At 46.2% G+C, this 14,987-nt stretch overlaps 1 protein-coding gene across 2 annotated transcripts in view; it reads left to right on the plus strand.

Moving 5' to 3' along the window:
* Positions 1 to 11,254, plus strand: part of LOC309553894 (uncharacterized protein) — a 33,053-nt gene extending 21,799 nt beyond the window's left edge. For both annotated transcript variants that reach the window (XM_082255380.1, XM_082255381.1), the window contains one exon: positions 9,341 to 11,254. In XM_082255380.1, coding sequence (XP_082111506.1) covers positions 9,341 to 10,959 — 1,619 coding nt within the window. In that variant the 3' untranslated portion in view covers positions 10,960 to 11,254. The remainder of the gene's footprint in view (positions 1 to 9,340) is intronic.
* Positions 11,255 to 14,987: the final 3,733 nt, after the last annotated feature.

Raw genomic sequence — 14,987 nt, forward strand, 5'->3', positions numbered from 1 at the left:
CAGTGGTCACCCCAGTTTGACCAGCGAGCTTGCGCAGACCTCAGCTCCGCGCTAGGTCGGCCGCGACATAGCCCCACTGGACGGGGGCTGGCCTTCGAGATAAACGCCTCACAAGGTCGCATACGACCGGGTCTCTGCCCGAGTCGCAGCGTTCCTTCTGGGTCTGCAACCACGCGCCTGGAATCCTCTGATAGTGAGGATGACTTCTCCACGTCTTCGACTGCGCACGAAAAAATGCTGGTGGATGCACTGATTGTATCTGTGCGTGAGACCCTGAAGATGGAGGATGCAGCTGAAGCTGCGACGGAGGCGCAAGTGCCCTTTGGCACTCACAAGCCATCAAAAGTGGCAAAGGTGTTTCCTTTGCCTGGCTATTTTGACAGAATTGTCGCTAAAGAGTGGGGATGACCAAAGCATCCCCGTGGGGTCGCTAAGCGCTTTACTAGGCGTTACCCCTATAAGGAGTCCCTTTTAAAGAAGTGGACTGTGCCACCGTTGGTGGACCCTCTGGTTTCCAGAATAAACAAGGCAACCATGATTCCGGTTGAAGAGTCCCTGGCCTTTAAGGATCCGGCTGACTGGAAGGTGGAGGCTGTGGCCCTCACTATGTACACCCTGGCTGGTTCAGCAATGAGGCTGACTATTGTCCTAGTGTCACAAACTCTGACCGAGTGCACTAAGCTCCTACACTGTGACCTGGGGGGGAGGGGGGGGCCTTTGCCAAGCTAGCGGACCAGCTGGTCCAGGAGCTGCAGTTTATCTGTGATGCCTCTTTGGATGCGGCTCCCCTGATGGCTCGCCTCTCTGTTTTGACAGTGGTCCTTCAGCGTGTTTTTTGACTCAAGTGCTGGTCTGCGGATCAGACTTCAAAAATGGCGTTGACTGATCTTCCTTTTCAAGTTCCTGTTTGGAGCTACCCTGGGTGACATCATTAAAGGTCTCTCAGGGGGGAAGAGTACTTTTCTTCCGCAGGCTACTAAGGGCAAGGAACCTCGTCGTAGACGTGGGCCTTCCTTATCAGCTTATCAGAAGTTTTTTCATCCCTCAGGGTCGACTGACAAGGGCTCGAAGCCTTTCAGGGCCTCTTCTGGAGGATCCAAATGAACCTGGTCTGGCAAGCCAAGATCGAGCTTCTCCAGACCCGGGGACAAGGCTCCTTCTGCATGAAGGTGCGCCCTCACCCATTTCAGGGGTGTCGGGGTCGGGGGGACGTCTTCAATGGTTTCCGGACCCGTGGACTTCCCGGGTGCAAGACAAGTGAGTCTATGAAGTCATTTGGTCTGGCTACAAGATCAAGTTTCGCTCTTGTCTCCCGGCAAGGTTTTTACCTTCCAACTTATGCCTATCCCCAGACCGCTTGCAAGGCCTGTTTGGGGCGGTACAAGACCTGTTACTTCAAGGGGTGATTGTCCCGGTTCCAACCTTGGAAAAAATTTTCAGGGTTTTTACTCAAACCTGTTCACAGTTCCCAGGAAGGAAGGCAAAGTACATCCAATTCTGGACCTCAAGGCGCTAAACTGCTTTGTGTGGGTACAGAAGTTCAGAATGGAGTCCATTCGAACGATGGTAACATCCTTGTATCAGGGGGAATTTCCTCGCCTCTATCGATATCATGGATGCCTACCTTCACATTCTAGTATGTAACAGTCACCAGCATTTTCTTCGCTTTGCTATGGGAGAGGAGCATTAGCAGTTTGTGGCATTACCCATTGGTCTCGCATCTGCTCCTTGGGTCTTCACAAAAGTGTTAGCACCGGTGCTAGCTTTGCTACGCCAATAGGGGATCGCTGTACTGGGCTACTTGGACAATCTCCTTATGCGAGAGGAGTCTCCCTCTGCTCTGGTGGAGAACCTGGAAACAGGGTTCGTACGGTCATGAAAATCCTGGAAAAGTCATGGGATGTTGACATGACACTTTCCAGGCCTGGAAAAGTCCTGGAAAATGACTAAACTTACTAAGTTTTGGAAAAGTCATGGAAAAGTGTTGTGCAACTTTTTAATTTTGTCTCTGGGCCCCCTGTATTCTGTGGGAGCGGGGGACAGTAAGTGGACTATTTTCTCTGTTTCGGGTTTAGGCGGATTAATCAGCCGCAGCACTGAAGCCTGATCACTGGTCTCTTCAATATGAATAGACCGTGACAGGCTGGGAACCCTGCGGTGGATTGATTCGCTGAAACCTGAAACTGAGAAATCATGCATTCACTGTCCCGCTCTCAGGGACGTACAGGGGGCGTGCACTGGGGGGTGTCAGGCCGACTGCTTCTCTCCCGTACTGTGGTATGTGTTATGGAATGTAAAAGCCGACTGCCCGTACTGTGGTATGTGATATGGAATGTAAAAGCCGACTGCCCGTACTGTGGTATGTGATATGGAATGCGACTGCCGCTGTAACGTTAAAAAATATACCCCGTGAAGAAACCATACCCTCGTCACTTCCTGTGTGAAACAGCTGAGCAGCGCAGCAGTGCTAATGCTCAGAGCCCCGAAAACAGCATGGAACAGCTGTGAAGATTAGAAGTGCGCATGCTCGGAGGGTAGGAAATCATAACGGAAGTGTGTATAATCAGATACTTGCGGCGGGTACATAAAAACAGTTCGGCAGCAACATTAATCATCTCCTCTGCTATCCCTGTCACCTCCCTGATGTCGGCTAGTAAATATAAAAGCGGCGGCGGGTGTATGGGATCGATATGACGGACATCTCGTCTCCGTGATGCGCTTTTATATTTATTAGCCGAGAGCAGGGAAGTGAGAGGGGAAGGAGCAGAGATTATTCATGTTGCAGAGGAGCTGTTTTCTTCTAACCGTGGCAAGTTTATGTACCGTGAGAAATCCATACCCTCCGGAAGTGACGAGGGTATGGTTTTCTCACGGGTATGGTTTTTTCACGGAACACCGGTACTGTGGTATGTGTTATGGAATGTAAAAGCCACTGCCTGTACTGTGGTATGTGCTATGGAATGTAAAATGCCCGTACTGTGGTATGTGCTATGAAATGCGACTGCCGGTACTGTGGTATGTGCTATGGAATGTAAAAGCCGACTGCCCGTACTGTGGTATGTGCTGTGGAATGTGTTGTGGAATGTGTTGTGGAATGTGGAAGCCGACTGCCCCTGTTGTGGAATGTGCTGTGGAATGTGCTGTGGAATGTGCTGTGGAATGTGTTGTGGAATGTGCTGTGGAATGTGTTGTGGAATGTGCTGTGGAATGTAGAAGCTGACTGCCCGTGTTGTGGAATGTGTTGTGGAAATGGGGGGGAAAAAGTCATTTTCTGTTTTGGTGCTCTTTTAGCCCCCCCAGTGCTCTTTTAGCCCTCCCTGCTCTTAGCCCCCTCCGTGCTCTTATTCTGGCTCCCCCAGTGCTCTCCACCCCCCTGTGCTCCCTGGCTCCCCCCTCAGAGATTTCCTGTCCCCTCCCAGACAGTGCTCTCCACTCCCCTGTGCCTTCCAACCCCCTTGCAATGCTTTCCAAACCCCCCCTTAATTCTCTCTATTCCCCCCCTATGCCCTTCAGCTCCTCCAGTGCTCTCTGCTTCCCCTGTGCTCTCCGGCCCCCCCTAGTGCTCTTCTATCTTCTATCATGTCCGCAGTCTCTGACCTTCTCTTCTATCATGTCCACAGTCCCTGACTATCTCTTGTATCATGTCCACAGTCTCTGACCATCTCCTGTATCATGTCCGCAGTCTCTGACCATCTCTTCTACCATGTCCGCAGTCTCTGACCATCTCTTCTACCATGTCTGCAGCCTTTGACCATCTCCTGTACCATGTCCGCAGCCTTTGACTACCTCCTGTATCATGTCCACAGCCTTTGACCACCTCCTGTATCATGTCCACAGCCTTTGACCACCTCCTGTAGCATGTCCACAGCCTTTGACCACCTCCTGTAGCATGTCCACAGCCTTTGACCACCTCCTGTATCATGTCCGCAGCCTCTAACCACCTCCTGTACCATGTCCACAGCCTTTGAAAATCTCCTGTACCACGTCCGCATCCTCTGACCACCTCCTGTATCATGTCCGCAGCCTCTAACCACCTCCTGTAACATGTCCACAGCCTTTGAAAATCTCCTGTACCATGTCCAAAGCCTCTGACCACCTCCTGTACCATGTCCACAGCCTCTAACCATCTCTTCTATCATGTCCGTAATCTCTGACCATCTCTTGTCTTTTATCATGTCTGGAGAGTAGTCAAAAGTGGGAGTGCTGTCGGGATGGGGATCACAGGAGAAGTCAGACATGTGTGGACTGGGGAGAGGAAACTACAGGATAAAACCAGAGCATGGTGCACCTAAGAGGAGGTCAGTGACAGTGCTGCCCGGGCAGTCTGAGGGGGGGTCACTGATGTAAGGGGGCACTGTTATAAAGGTTCCTCCTTATATCAGGACCCCCCCTCCCTTCCTTAGTGCATTCTCTCTGTGGAAAGTGGTCTCTGGTCACCAGAGTCCCCCCTACATCAGAGTTCTCAGCTTTTTATAACCCGTGCGCCTGAAGTGACACCCGCTCCCAGCTGTGGCAGTGGTGCTTCCATCTCATCCACTGTAAAACCAGGGACCATTTTGAGTCGCGCTGTATCCAGAAACGAAACCCTAACTGCAGAGGTACTGTACACTACAAAAATTGTAATTTATTTTAGTGAAAATAAGCTGGGTGTGACATGGATTTTCTTCTTATTTAACATGTATACATAGACATTTCATGAAACTTTAGGTCATGAATATTTACGTGAAGTCATGGAAAAGTCATGGAATTTTCTTGGTAAAAATGTGTATGAACCCTGTGGAAATCACAATACGAACTCTGCCGGAGTTCGGCTGGATTCTGAATTTTCAGAAGTCTGCTCTGGTCCTGTCCACAAAGCTGGACTATCTGGGCCTGACTCTGGACTCTGCATTAGCCAGAATGCTCCTTCCACTGGACAATCTCCAGAAATTGCAGGCTGTAATTCGCCTCCTGCTGTCCAACAAATGTTCATCCCTCTGGAATTGCATGCGGGTGCTGGGCCTGATGGTGTCTACCTTTTTTGAGGCGGTTCCATTTGCACAGTTCCATACGAGGTCCCTGCAAAGGGAAATTCTGACCACATGGGACAATCAGATCTGGCTGAATCTTGGCACCAAGGAGTCCCTGATATGGTGGCTTCGATGTTCGGCTGGGAAATTCCTTCCTCCCCGTATATTGGACAGTGGTTGCCACGGATGCCAGCCTGTCCGGCTGGGGAGGTGTCCTTGGCAAGCATTCTGCTCAGGGCATCTGGACCCTGGAAGAGTCCAGACTCCCGATCAATGTCTTGAAACTCCGAGGGATCAGACTGTGTCTGGATCCTTGGACAGATCGTCTTTAGGGTTGTCCAGTGCACATTCAGTCAGACAATGCCACGGCTGTGGCTTATGTCAGTCACCAAGGGGCACAAGAAGTGTCCTGGCGGCTCTGGAGGTTGCCTGCATTCTAAGGTGGGCAGAACGGTTCATTCCAGCCCTTTCCGTTGTACACATTCCCGGGTGGATAATTGGCAGGCGAATTACCTCAGATGGCAGGTGTTGGACCACGGAGAGTGGTTCCTTTTTATCCAGAGCGGTTTCATCAGCTGTGCCCCCCCCCCCCCCGAGGTGGACCTGTTTGGCGTCTCTGCTCAACAGAAAGGTGCAGAGGTTTGTGGCTTGGTCAAGGGATTCTCTGGCGGATGCCACAGACACGCTGGTGGCCCCGTGGGGTCAGTATCGCCTTCCCTCCTCTCCAGCTTCTGCCAAGACTCTATGCTGGTTCGAGGCAGATAGGATTTCGGTCATCTTAGTGGCTCCGGAATTGCCTCGCCGGGCTTTGTATGCCGATCTGGTGCAGCTGGTCGCCGACGTTCCTTGGCAGCTTCCTCTCAAGGAGGATCTGCTGTCTTAAGGACCGATCTTCCATTCTGCTTTTACACTTGCTGACTTTGATGGCTTGGCTGTTGAATGCCAGGTGCTGAAGGATAGGTGTTTATTTTATTTGAGTTGGTGATTCCTACACTTGAAAGCTAGGAAATCTACCTGTAGGAAGATCTACCATCATATGTGGAAGACGTAGTTTGCGTGGTGTGTCTCTTGGGATTCTTCCTCGCTCCTTCTCGGTGGCTCAGATCTTTACCTTTCTTCAACAGGGGGTTGAACATAAATTGGCCTTGAGTACCATCAAAGGCCAGGTGTCGGCTTTGGCGGTCTTCTTCCAGTGACCTTTAGCCACACACTCCCTGGTGCATACCTTTCTTCAGGGTGTCCGACATTTGGTTCCTGCAGTGCGGGCTCCGTTGCCACCTTGGGATCTTAATTTATTGCTTTCAGCTCTGCAGAAGCCTCCTTTTGAAAATATTTGGGAGATTCCCCTGCTTACGCTGTCCCAGAAGGTTGCCTTTTTAGTGGCTAACACCTCTGCATGCAGGATGTCGGAACTGGTGGAGTTATCCTGTCGTTTACCTTACCTGGTGATTCACAGGGATAAGTTGGTTCTTCGCCCCTGTCCATCATTCCTTCCAAAGGTTGTCACTGATTTTCATTTGAATGAAGGCATTGTGTTGCCTTCCCTGTGTCCAAAGCCTTAACATCTGAAGGAAATTGCCTTGAATGCCTTGGATGTGGTCCGGGCAATTAGGGTGTACCTATACAAGAAAAAAAATTAGGGTGTACCTGCCAGCTATGGAATCTTTCAGGAAGTCAGACTCTCTCTTTGTGCTTACAGTTGGACCGCAAAGGGTTGTCCACTTCCTCTGTAACCATTTCCAGATGGATCAGACAGACGGTGGTTCATGCCTATTCTATCAGGGGTCAGGTTCCTCCTTTCCCTGTCAAGGCGCGCTTTACTAGGGCGCTTAAATGCTTCCTGGGCTTTCCGTTATCGGGCGTCGGTGACGCAGGTTTGCAAGGTGGCCACCTGGTCGTTGGTGCACACTTTTACAATGTTTTATAAAAAGGATGTGTTGGCATCTGGGGATGATTCTTTTGGCCGCAAGGTTTTGCAGGCTGCTGTTTAAGAGGACCTAATCCTCTTTGAGGGTGTGTTGTTTTGTTTTTTTCAGGTGGGCTCCAGTTGTTTGGTTGAGCTCCTGTTGCCTGGTTGACTAATGTTTAGCCTTGGGAATTTTTTTTTGTTGTTCCCACCCCTCATGTTTAACACTGCTTTGGGACATCCCAATGTTATGAATATCAGGAGATGTGTCCGTCAATGAATGAAAGAGAAAATGGGATTTTTGACTTACCGTAAAATCCATTTCTCTGATTTTCATTGACGGACACAGCACCCACCCCTCTGTGGAGTTATAATTCTCCTGACACTACTTGTAACAAAACTGAGTGGCTATAGCAGAGAGAGAGTATACCCCCTTGGACTACCCATGGGTGTAGCCAGAATTCTTTCCTGCCTAGTGTTTTACTCCTGTAGGGGGCAGTATAACCCAGTGGTTATGAATCTCAGGAGCTGTGTCCGTCAATGAACATCAGAGAAATGGATTTTACAGTAAGTCAGAAATCCCATTTTCATAATAATCTGGTGATCCTGTCAGTAACATGCTTCCAGTTCCAGGATGGCAACGTTTATTCATCCTTCTGTATCAGGGCAACAAAAATAAGATAGGACAAGAAACCCCATACCTCTCCTCCTGATTTCAGTAATTGAGGGGAGTGGTTCTGTAGTCCTTGGATATCTGAGAACAATGTCATTGGTAAATCGTCACAGGCAAGGACCACAGGAAGTTATCCGCTCACAAGATTTCATGCAACTTCCACTGATATTGTTTTGAACTGCTCAGATGTAAAAAATAATAATTCAGTGATTATATTCAATAGATGGAAACAGACCAAATAAGATATGTTTATTGTTATGGTTTACATAAACTTTTACCACTGTTAACCTTAATCTAGTCCCTAAATCTAACCTTTTACTGTATATAGCTTTAAATGTGTTTTAACTGTAAGATACACTTCAATCTAATCTTTAAAGTAAACCTAACTCTATTATGAAGTCAAAAATATTCTCAAGATGCTTAAGCAACAGTCACTGTGTTAATGCTGCTAACATAACACCTAGATTTCTAAGGGCTCATTTACACCTGCTACAAAATGTGGCATTGAACAAGTTTTTTAAAAGCACTCTGAATGCCAATCAAAGCACCCGTTACTAAATAAAAGGGTAAGCTTACAGTCCTATGTAAATGGGAGATTTTAAAAATATACTCTCTGGTAGCGCAATTTTCAATAAAAAAAAAAAAGTAGTAACTAATAATTACACAAAGTGCACAGAACCCCAGAAGGGGTGATAATAAACGGAGATATCAAGAAATCCTCATGTAGTCTACAAATGAAAATCACAAAAAGTGAATAACAATAGTTTCCATATGCAGTCCACCAATATATGCATGCAGTCATCCGTGATATCTTCCTAAGGTAAGTTCTTTCATTAAAATATTGGTGCAGGTCTTTCGATCCTCCACCAAAGTGTAAACAGTGTCTACCTCTCCCATAAGCATCTGTATGCACCAGAGATAATTGCTTCTCATATTACTGATTGGCCACACAAGCTTTAGAAAGGATCTCCTTTCACACTGCGCTATTCCTTTAGGTTAATCCAGCTCACCATCCTTAATATTGTGCTAGGTCTTAAAGACTGAAACCCTCCCACTTGAAAGGGATTACTATCTCTTGCTTGTTTGAGATCGCGATGACATCAGGGTCACTCCTTGTGCTTCCTACTCCCAAAGATTGGAAAGTAGTTGTATTAGGTCGGGTCCTTTCCTGTCCCTACTTCCTCCTTCCAGGCACATGGCAAGCTGTGGGATTATGATGTCATCGCAATCTCAAAGCAGGGACCAGAGAGAGGGGAGGGTCAGGAAACCAGAGGATCAGCAGAGGTGAGGGTTACTACAGAGTGGAGGATCAGCAGAACTGGGGGTACTACTGAGTGGGGGATCAGCAGAACTGGGGGATATTACTAAGCAGGGGGTCACCAAATCTGGGGTTACTACTAAGCAGGGGATCTGCTAAACAAGGGAACTAATGAGCTGGGGATCTGCTGAACAGGGATACTAATGAGCTGGGGATCTGCTCGGTGGGGGTACTACTGAGCTGGGGTTCTACTAGGCCCCTTTAAAACAAATTGAAAATCAACACACACACTGCATTTTGCCAGGCTTCATTTAAGCTTCAAAAACACATTACAGAAGCATCAAAAAGGAATAGAAAAAAGCATGTTGAAGCGGTATGCACTTTAATGTGTGTTAAAGTTGAAGCAAGTGTAAATGAGCCCTTAATCTAAAAAGCACTATTCATCAGGGTGAAATAATTTTCTTATACATTGTTGCAATCTTATTTTTGTACAGATGTGATGATTGAAAAGGAGGTGCCTTGTGCGATGTCCAGTTCATCAACAGAAGTGGACAAGATGCCAGCGGGAAAGGACATCTGCAACACACAAAACCACTCTGAAGTGCCTCGCACTAAACTGGTGGACAACTGCTACAGCATCTACAATGCCATTGACCCCATAACGGGTAAAGTGATGGAGATGACTACCTATTTGTGCATTGAATGCGGAAAGAGCTTCACAGACAGAGCTCGGTTTGTAAAGCACCAGAAGACGCACTCGGTAGGAAAGCCTCATATTTGTAATGTTTGTGGGAAGGCTTTTTCGTATAACTCACACCTGGTCATACACCAGAGAATCCATGCTGGTGAGAGACCGTTTGCTTGTTCTTACTGTGAAAAGTGTTTCACCGATCGCCCATCTCTTGTGAAACATGAAAGAATTCACACTGGAGAAAAGCCTTTTAATTGTACAGTCTGTGGAAAAAGCTTCACTGACCGGTCGAATCTGGTAAAACACCACCGTATCCACACAAGGGAGAAATCCTTTACCTGCCTGGAGTGTGGAAAGAGCTTCACAGACCGGTCCAATTTGGTGAAACACCAGAGGATCCATAGTGGGGAGAAGTCTTTCCAATGTGGTGAATGTGGGAAGAGATTCACAGAAAACTCCACTCTGGTTGTCCACCGGCGAAGCCACACTGGTGAGAAACCCTATGCCTGCAAGGAGTGTGGTAAAACCTATTCTTGCAACTCGCATCTAATTGTGCACCAGAGAACACACACTGGTGAGAGGCCCTTCCAGTGCCGGGAGTGTGGCAAAAGCTTCACAGACAGCTCCACTTTGGTTATACACCAACGGGTTCACACTGGAGAAAAGCCCTTTGTGTGCCTAACATGCGGTAACCGCTACACCAAGAAGTCGGCTATGGTGAAGCATCAGAGGACTCACACAGGTGAGAAACCATTCACGTGTACTCAGTGTGGCAAGAACTTCATTGACAGCTCATCTCTGGTCAAACATCAGCGCACTCACACGGGTGAGAAGCCATTCACCTGCATCCAGTGTGGAAGGAATTTTGCCGCCCGGTCCACCCTGGTAAAACACCAGAGAACCCATAGTGGAGAGAAGCCATACACATGCCCTGTGTGTGGGAAATGCTTTTCCTGTAACTCCCACCTGGTGGTTCATCAGCGCTTTCACACTGGGGAAAAGCCATTCCCATGTACTGTATGTGGCAAAAGTTTCACGGACAGTTCCACCTTGGTGAAACATCAGCGTATACATACTGGGGAACGGCCCTACGTTTGCAACTATTGTGGCAAGAACTTCATTGATAACTCCACCTTGATCAAACACCAAAGAATTCATACTGGGGAGAAGCCATATTCCTGCAAAGTGTGTGGGAAGTGCTTCACTGACAGCTCTACCCTTGTGAAACACCAAAGAATCCACACTGGAGAGAAACCCTATACATGTAATGAGTGTGGGAGAAGCTTCACTGACTGTTCAACTCTTATTAAACATCAAAGAACCCATCGGAAAGGAGAGCAGATGGCTGATGTGGTAGCTGTTACAGTGGACCCTGGGCAGCCAGAGTCTATCATAAAGAATGAAGTAGAAGTGAATACATAGATGAGGACTGAAGTAAAAAAAAGTTAGAGAATTATTTTTAATGTCAGCCCAGCCAAAACTGGTGGACTCTGATGGGTTGGAACACCTACTGCCTTCTTATATAGTACCTTATTGGGATTCTAGGCCCTTTATCTTGTCCATCCCAGGGCTTCTCAGTTCTGCCATCCCCAACTCCATGACCATTGCAAAGTGAAGTGAGAGAATTTTACTGCTCTTTTTGTGTCTGCATCATGTAAAATAAGTAACTAAAAATTTGCAACTGTGAACTGGCTACTGGGTGCCCACAAGAGTTTTTTAAAAAATATAAGAAGATGATTAAATGTATTACCCCCTGGTGATTGACAGATCTGAGCATCAACCTTGGTCATGTAAAACCCATTTTTTTCTGGCCTTTTATGATTTTGGTAAATTCATGCCTGCATTGCTCCACTCTTACCAGATATTTCTGTGTCAGGGAAAGATTGCTTTCCAGTCACAAACCTATTGTGCATACAGAAAGCCTAACAATGAGAGAGAACAAAACTTGGTTAACCACTTTGTGCACAGGAAAGTGCAGATGCCATATCTTGATTAGGAGCATTTCGGTTTAAAGGACAACTTGATATCCTTCAATTATGTATACTCGTTTCTTTATGTACCTTTTGATCATTTTTCTATACTCTATTTTTATATAAACTCTTTGCTATTCTTTGCATCCAGAAAGTAGCATGTTGAAACAAGTAGCCAATAAAAGGTAAAGTGATATTAAAGGCCTTTAAAAAAAAAAAAAAAAAAAAAAAAAACATTTCATACTTACCTGCTCTGTGCAGTGGTTTTGCACAGAGCAGCCCCAGTCCTCTTTTCGGGTCCCCCGCTGGCACTCCTGGCCCCTCCCTCTTGCTTTGTGCCCCCAGAGCATGAAGCTTGCTATGGGGGGCACCCAAGCAAGCTCGCTCCTGAGCTGCTGGTCTACGTTGTCCATTCGACCCACCCCTCTCTCTCCTCATTGGCTCACTGGCTGTGATTGACATCAGCAGGAGCCACGGGTGATGACAATGGCAGCAGCAGGAGCCAATGGTGATGGGACTCAGGTAAGTATTTGGGGGGCTGCTGCATAGAGAAGGTGTTTTACCTTCATGCATAATGCATGAAGGTAAAAAACCTTGAACCTTTAGAACCCTTTTTTTTTTTTTTTTTTTTTTGCCCCTTTTTTTAATTTAGCCTAAATTGTTAGGAAAATCCTCTAAAATGTTTAACTGAATTATGGCAGAGGGGTAATTCCAGGTCTCATTACACCAACTGCACACATTCTATCTACAGAAAGACAAGCAGGGTTGCATTCGCTTTTGTCTGTCATTTCACACAGGTGGACTAGTGTGCAAGAAGGAAGGCGCCAGACATGCTGCATCCAGAAACCGTTTAGTCACATTCCCGTAAAGGCAATGTGTTTTGGGGGTTCTACTCCCAAATTCTATGGATGTGGAACAAATATTTAAAAGACAAATACGTAGAAAATGCAAAATACTTCTAAGTACCTGATTGAGTTGCTATTACCTTACTGCACTTTGGCGCCCTCTTGCTGTCTTCTTAGTCACCACAGGTGTCTGCCTTGCTGCAACTAGTTTTCCACTCACAAAGCCCCTTAATGCTGTGCCTGGATGAGACTCTCTACGGACTGACAATAAGCATTTTATATTTATCTTTATGTGAGTTGCCAATTGTCGTTTTGATAAATGAATACCCACTATGCTTAGTCTGCTCACTCTGCTGTGTCCATTTGCCATTGTAGAGAATTCTTTAGTCTCTCAGGTGCTGCAAAATTGTGCTGGATCTAACAAAAATAGACTATACAACCTAAGGGCCTTGCCTAGAGCACATATTGACTTTATACCCCATATTATTGAGTCCTCTCTCTCCCATTCACACATTTTACCTACACACGCTTTCTGTCAGAAAGCTGGAGGAAGTGTTTAAGAAACTATGAGATCGCTTATCGGTGCTCCTGTAGTATATTGAGGACTACAAGCTGTCTGCCATGGTGGTGGACGGGACTTGCAGTCTATTTATGCACAGAGCTCTGAAAGAATGACACGGCTGTGTGGGCAGAGCTCCTCCCAGCCATGCGGATTTTAAAATGTGGCAGCGGCTGCAGGGGAGGGGAATTCCCACCTGCTGTCAAGGGGGGGGGGGGGTCCTGGAACATGTTACACCTGATATACTGCTGCAAAGTATGTGAACCCTTTGGAATTATATGGATTTCTGTACAAATTGGTCATAAAATGTGATCTGAGCATCATGTAAGTCACAACAATTGACAATCACAGTCTGATTAAACTAATAACACACAAAGAATGAAATGTTGCCATGTTTTTATTGAACACACCATGTAAACATTCACAGTGTAGGTGGAAAAAGTATGTGAACCCCTAGACTAATGACATCTCCAAGAACTAATTGGAGTGAGATGTCAGCCAACTGGAGTCCAATCAATGTGATGAGATTGGAAGTGTTGGTTACAGCTGCCCTGCCCTATAAAAAACACACACCAGTTCTGGGTTTGCTTTTTACAAGAAACATTGCCTGATGTGAATGATGCCTCGCACAAAAGACCTCTCAGAAGACCTACGATTAAGAATTGTTGACTTGCATAAACCTGGAAAGGGTTATAAAAGTATCTCCAAAAGCCTTGCTGTTCATCAGTCCACGGTAAGACAAGTTGTCTATAAATGGAGAAAGTTCAGCACTGCTGCTACTCTCCCTAGGAGTGGCCGTCCTGTAAAGATGACTGCAAGAGCACAGCGCAGACTGCTCAATGAGGTGAAGAAGAATCCTAGAGAGTCAGCTAAAGACTTACAAAAGTCACTGGCAAATGCTAACATCCCTGTTAGCGAATCTACAATATGTAAAACACTAAACAAGAATGGATTTCATGGGAGGATACCACAGAGGAAGCCACTGCTGTCCAAACAAAACATTGCTGCACGTTTACAGTTTACACAAGAGCACCTGGATGTTCCAAAGCAGTACTGGCAAAATATTCTGTGGACAGATGAAACCAAAGTTGAGTTTTTTTAAAGAAACACACAACACTATGTGTAATGAAAAAGAGGCACAGCACACCAACATCAAAACCTCATCCTAACTGTGAAGTATGGTGGTGAGGGCATCATGGTTTGGGGCTGCTTTGCTGCATCAGGGCCTGGACGGATTGCTATCATCGAAGGAAAAATTAATTCCCAAGTTTATCAAGACATTTTACAGGAGAACTTAATGCCATCTTTCTACCAGCTGAAGCTTAACAGAAGATGGGTGTAGCAACAGGACAATGACCCAAAGCATAGAAGTAAATCAACAACCGAATGGCTTAAACAGAAGAAAATAAGCCCTCTGAAGAGGCCCAGTCAGAGTCCTGACCTCAACCCGATTGAGATGCTGTGGCATGACCTCAAGAAAGCCATTCACACCAGACATCCCAAGAATATTGCTGAACTAAAACAGTTCTGTAAAGAGGAATGGTCAAGAATTACTCCTGACTGTTGTGCACGTCTGATCTGCAACTACAAGAAACGTTTGGTTAAAGTTATTGCTGCTAAAGGAGGTTCAACCAGTTATTAAATCCAAGGGTTTACATACTTTTTCCACCTGCGCTGTGAATGTTTACATTGTGTGTTCAATAAAAACATGGCAACATTTAATTCTTTGTGTATTATTAGTTTAAAGACTGTGATTGTCTATTACTGTGACTTAGATGATGATCACATCACATTTTATGACCAATTTGTGCAGAAATCCATATCATTCCAAAGGGTTCACGTACTCTTTCTTGCAGCTGTATGGTTGTAACATGTTCCAAACATAAACCTATCTTTTAATTTGTGTTTATGCATCAACAAGAACCTTTTTTTTTTTTTTGCCAGAACATATTGCACAGATGTCAGACAGCACCTTTTAAACCAAAGGCTAACCTGTACTCTTAAAGTGCATTAAAAACGCATAGGTATAGAGGAGTCCATAATGAAACCTGTAGTCAGAAAAGGCTGGGTTCCTGG

This window comes from Pelophylax lessonae (genome assembly GCF_965119305.1).
Source record: "Pelophylax lessonae genome assembly, chromosome: 4".
Classification (NCBI taxonomy): domain Eukaryota; kingdom Metazoa; phylum Chordata; class Amphibia; order Anura; family Ranidae; genus Pelophylax; species Pelophylax lessonae.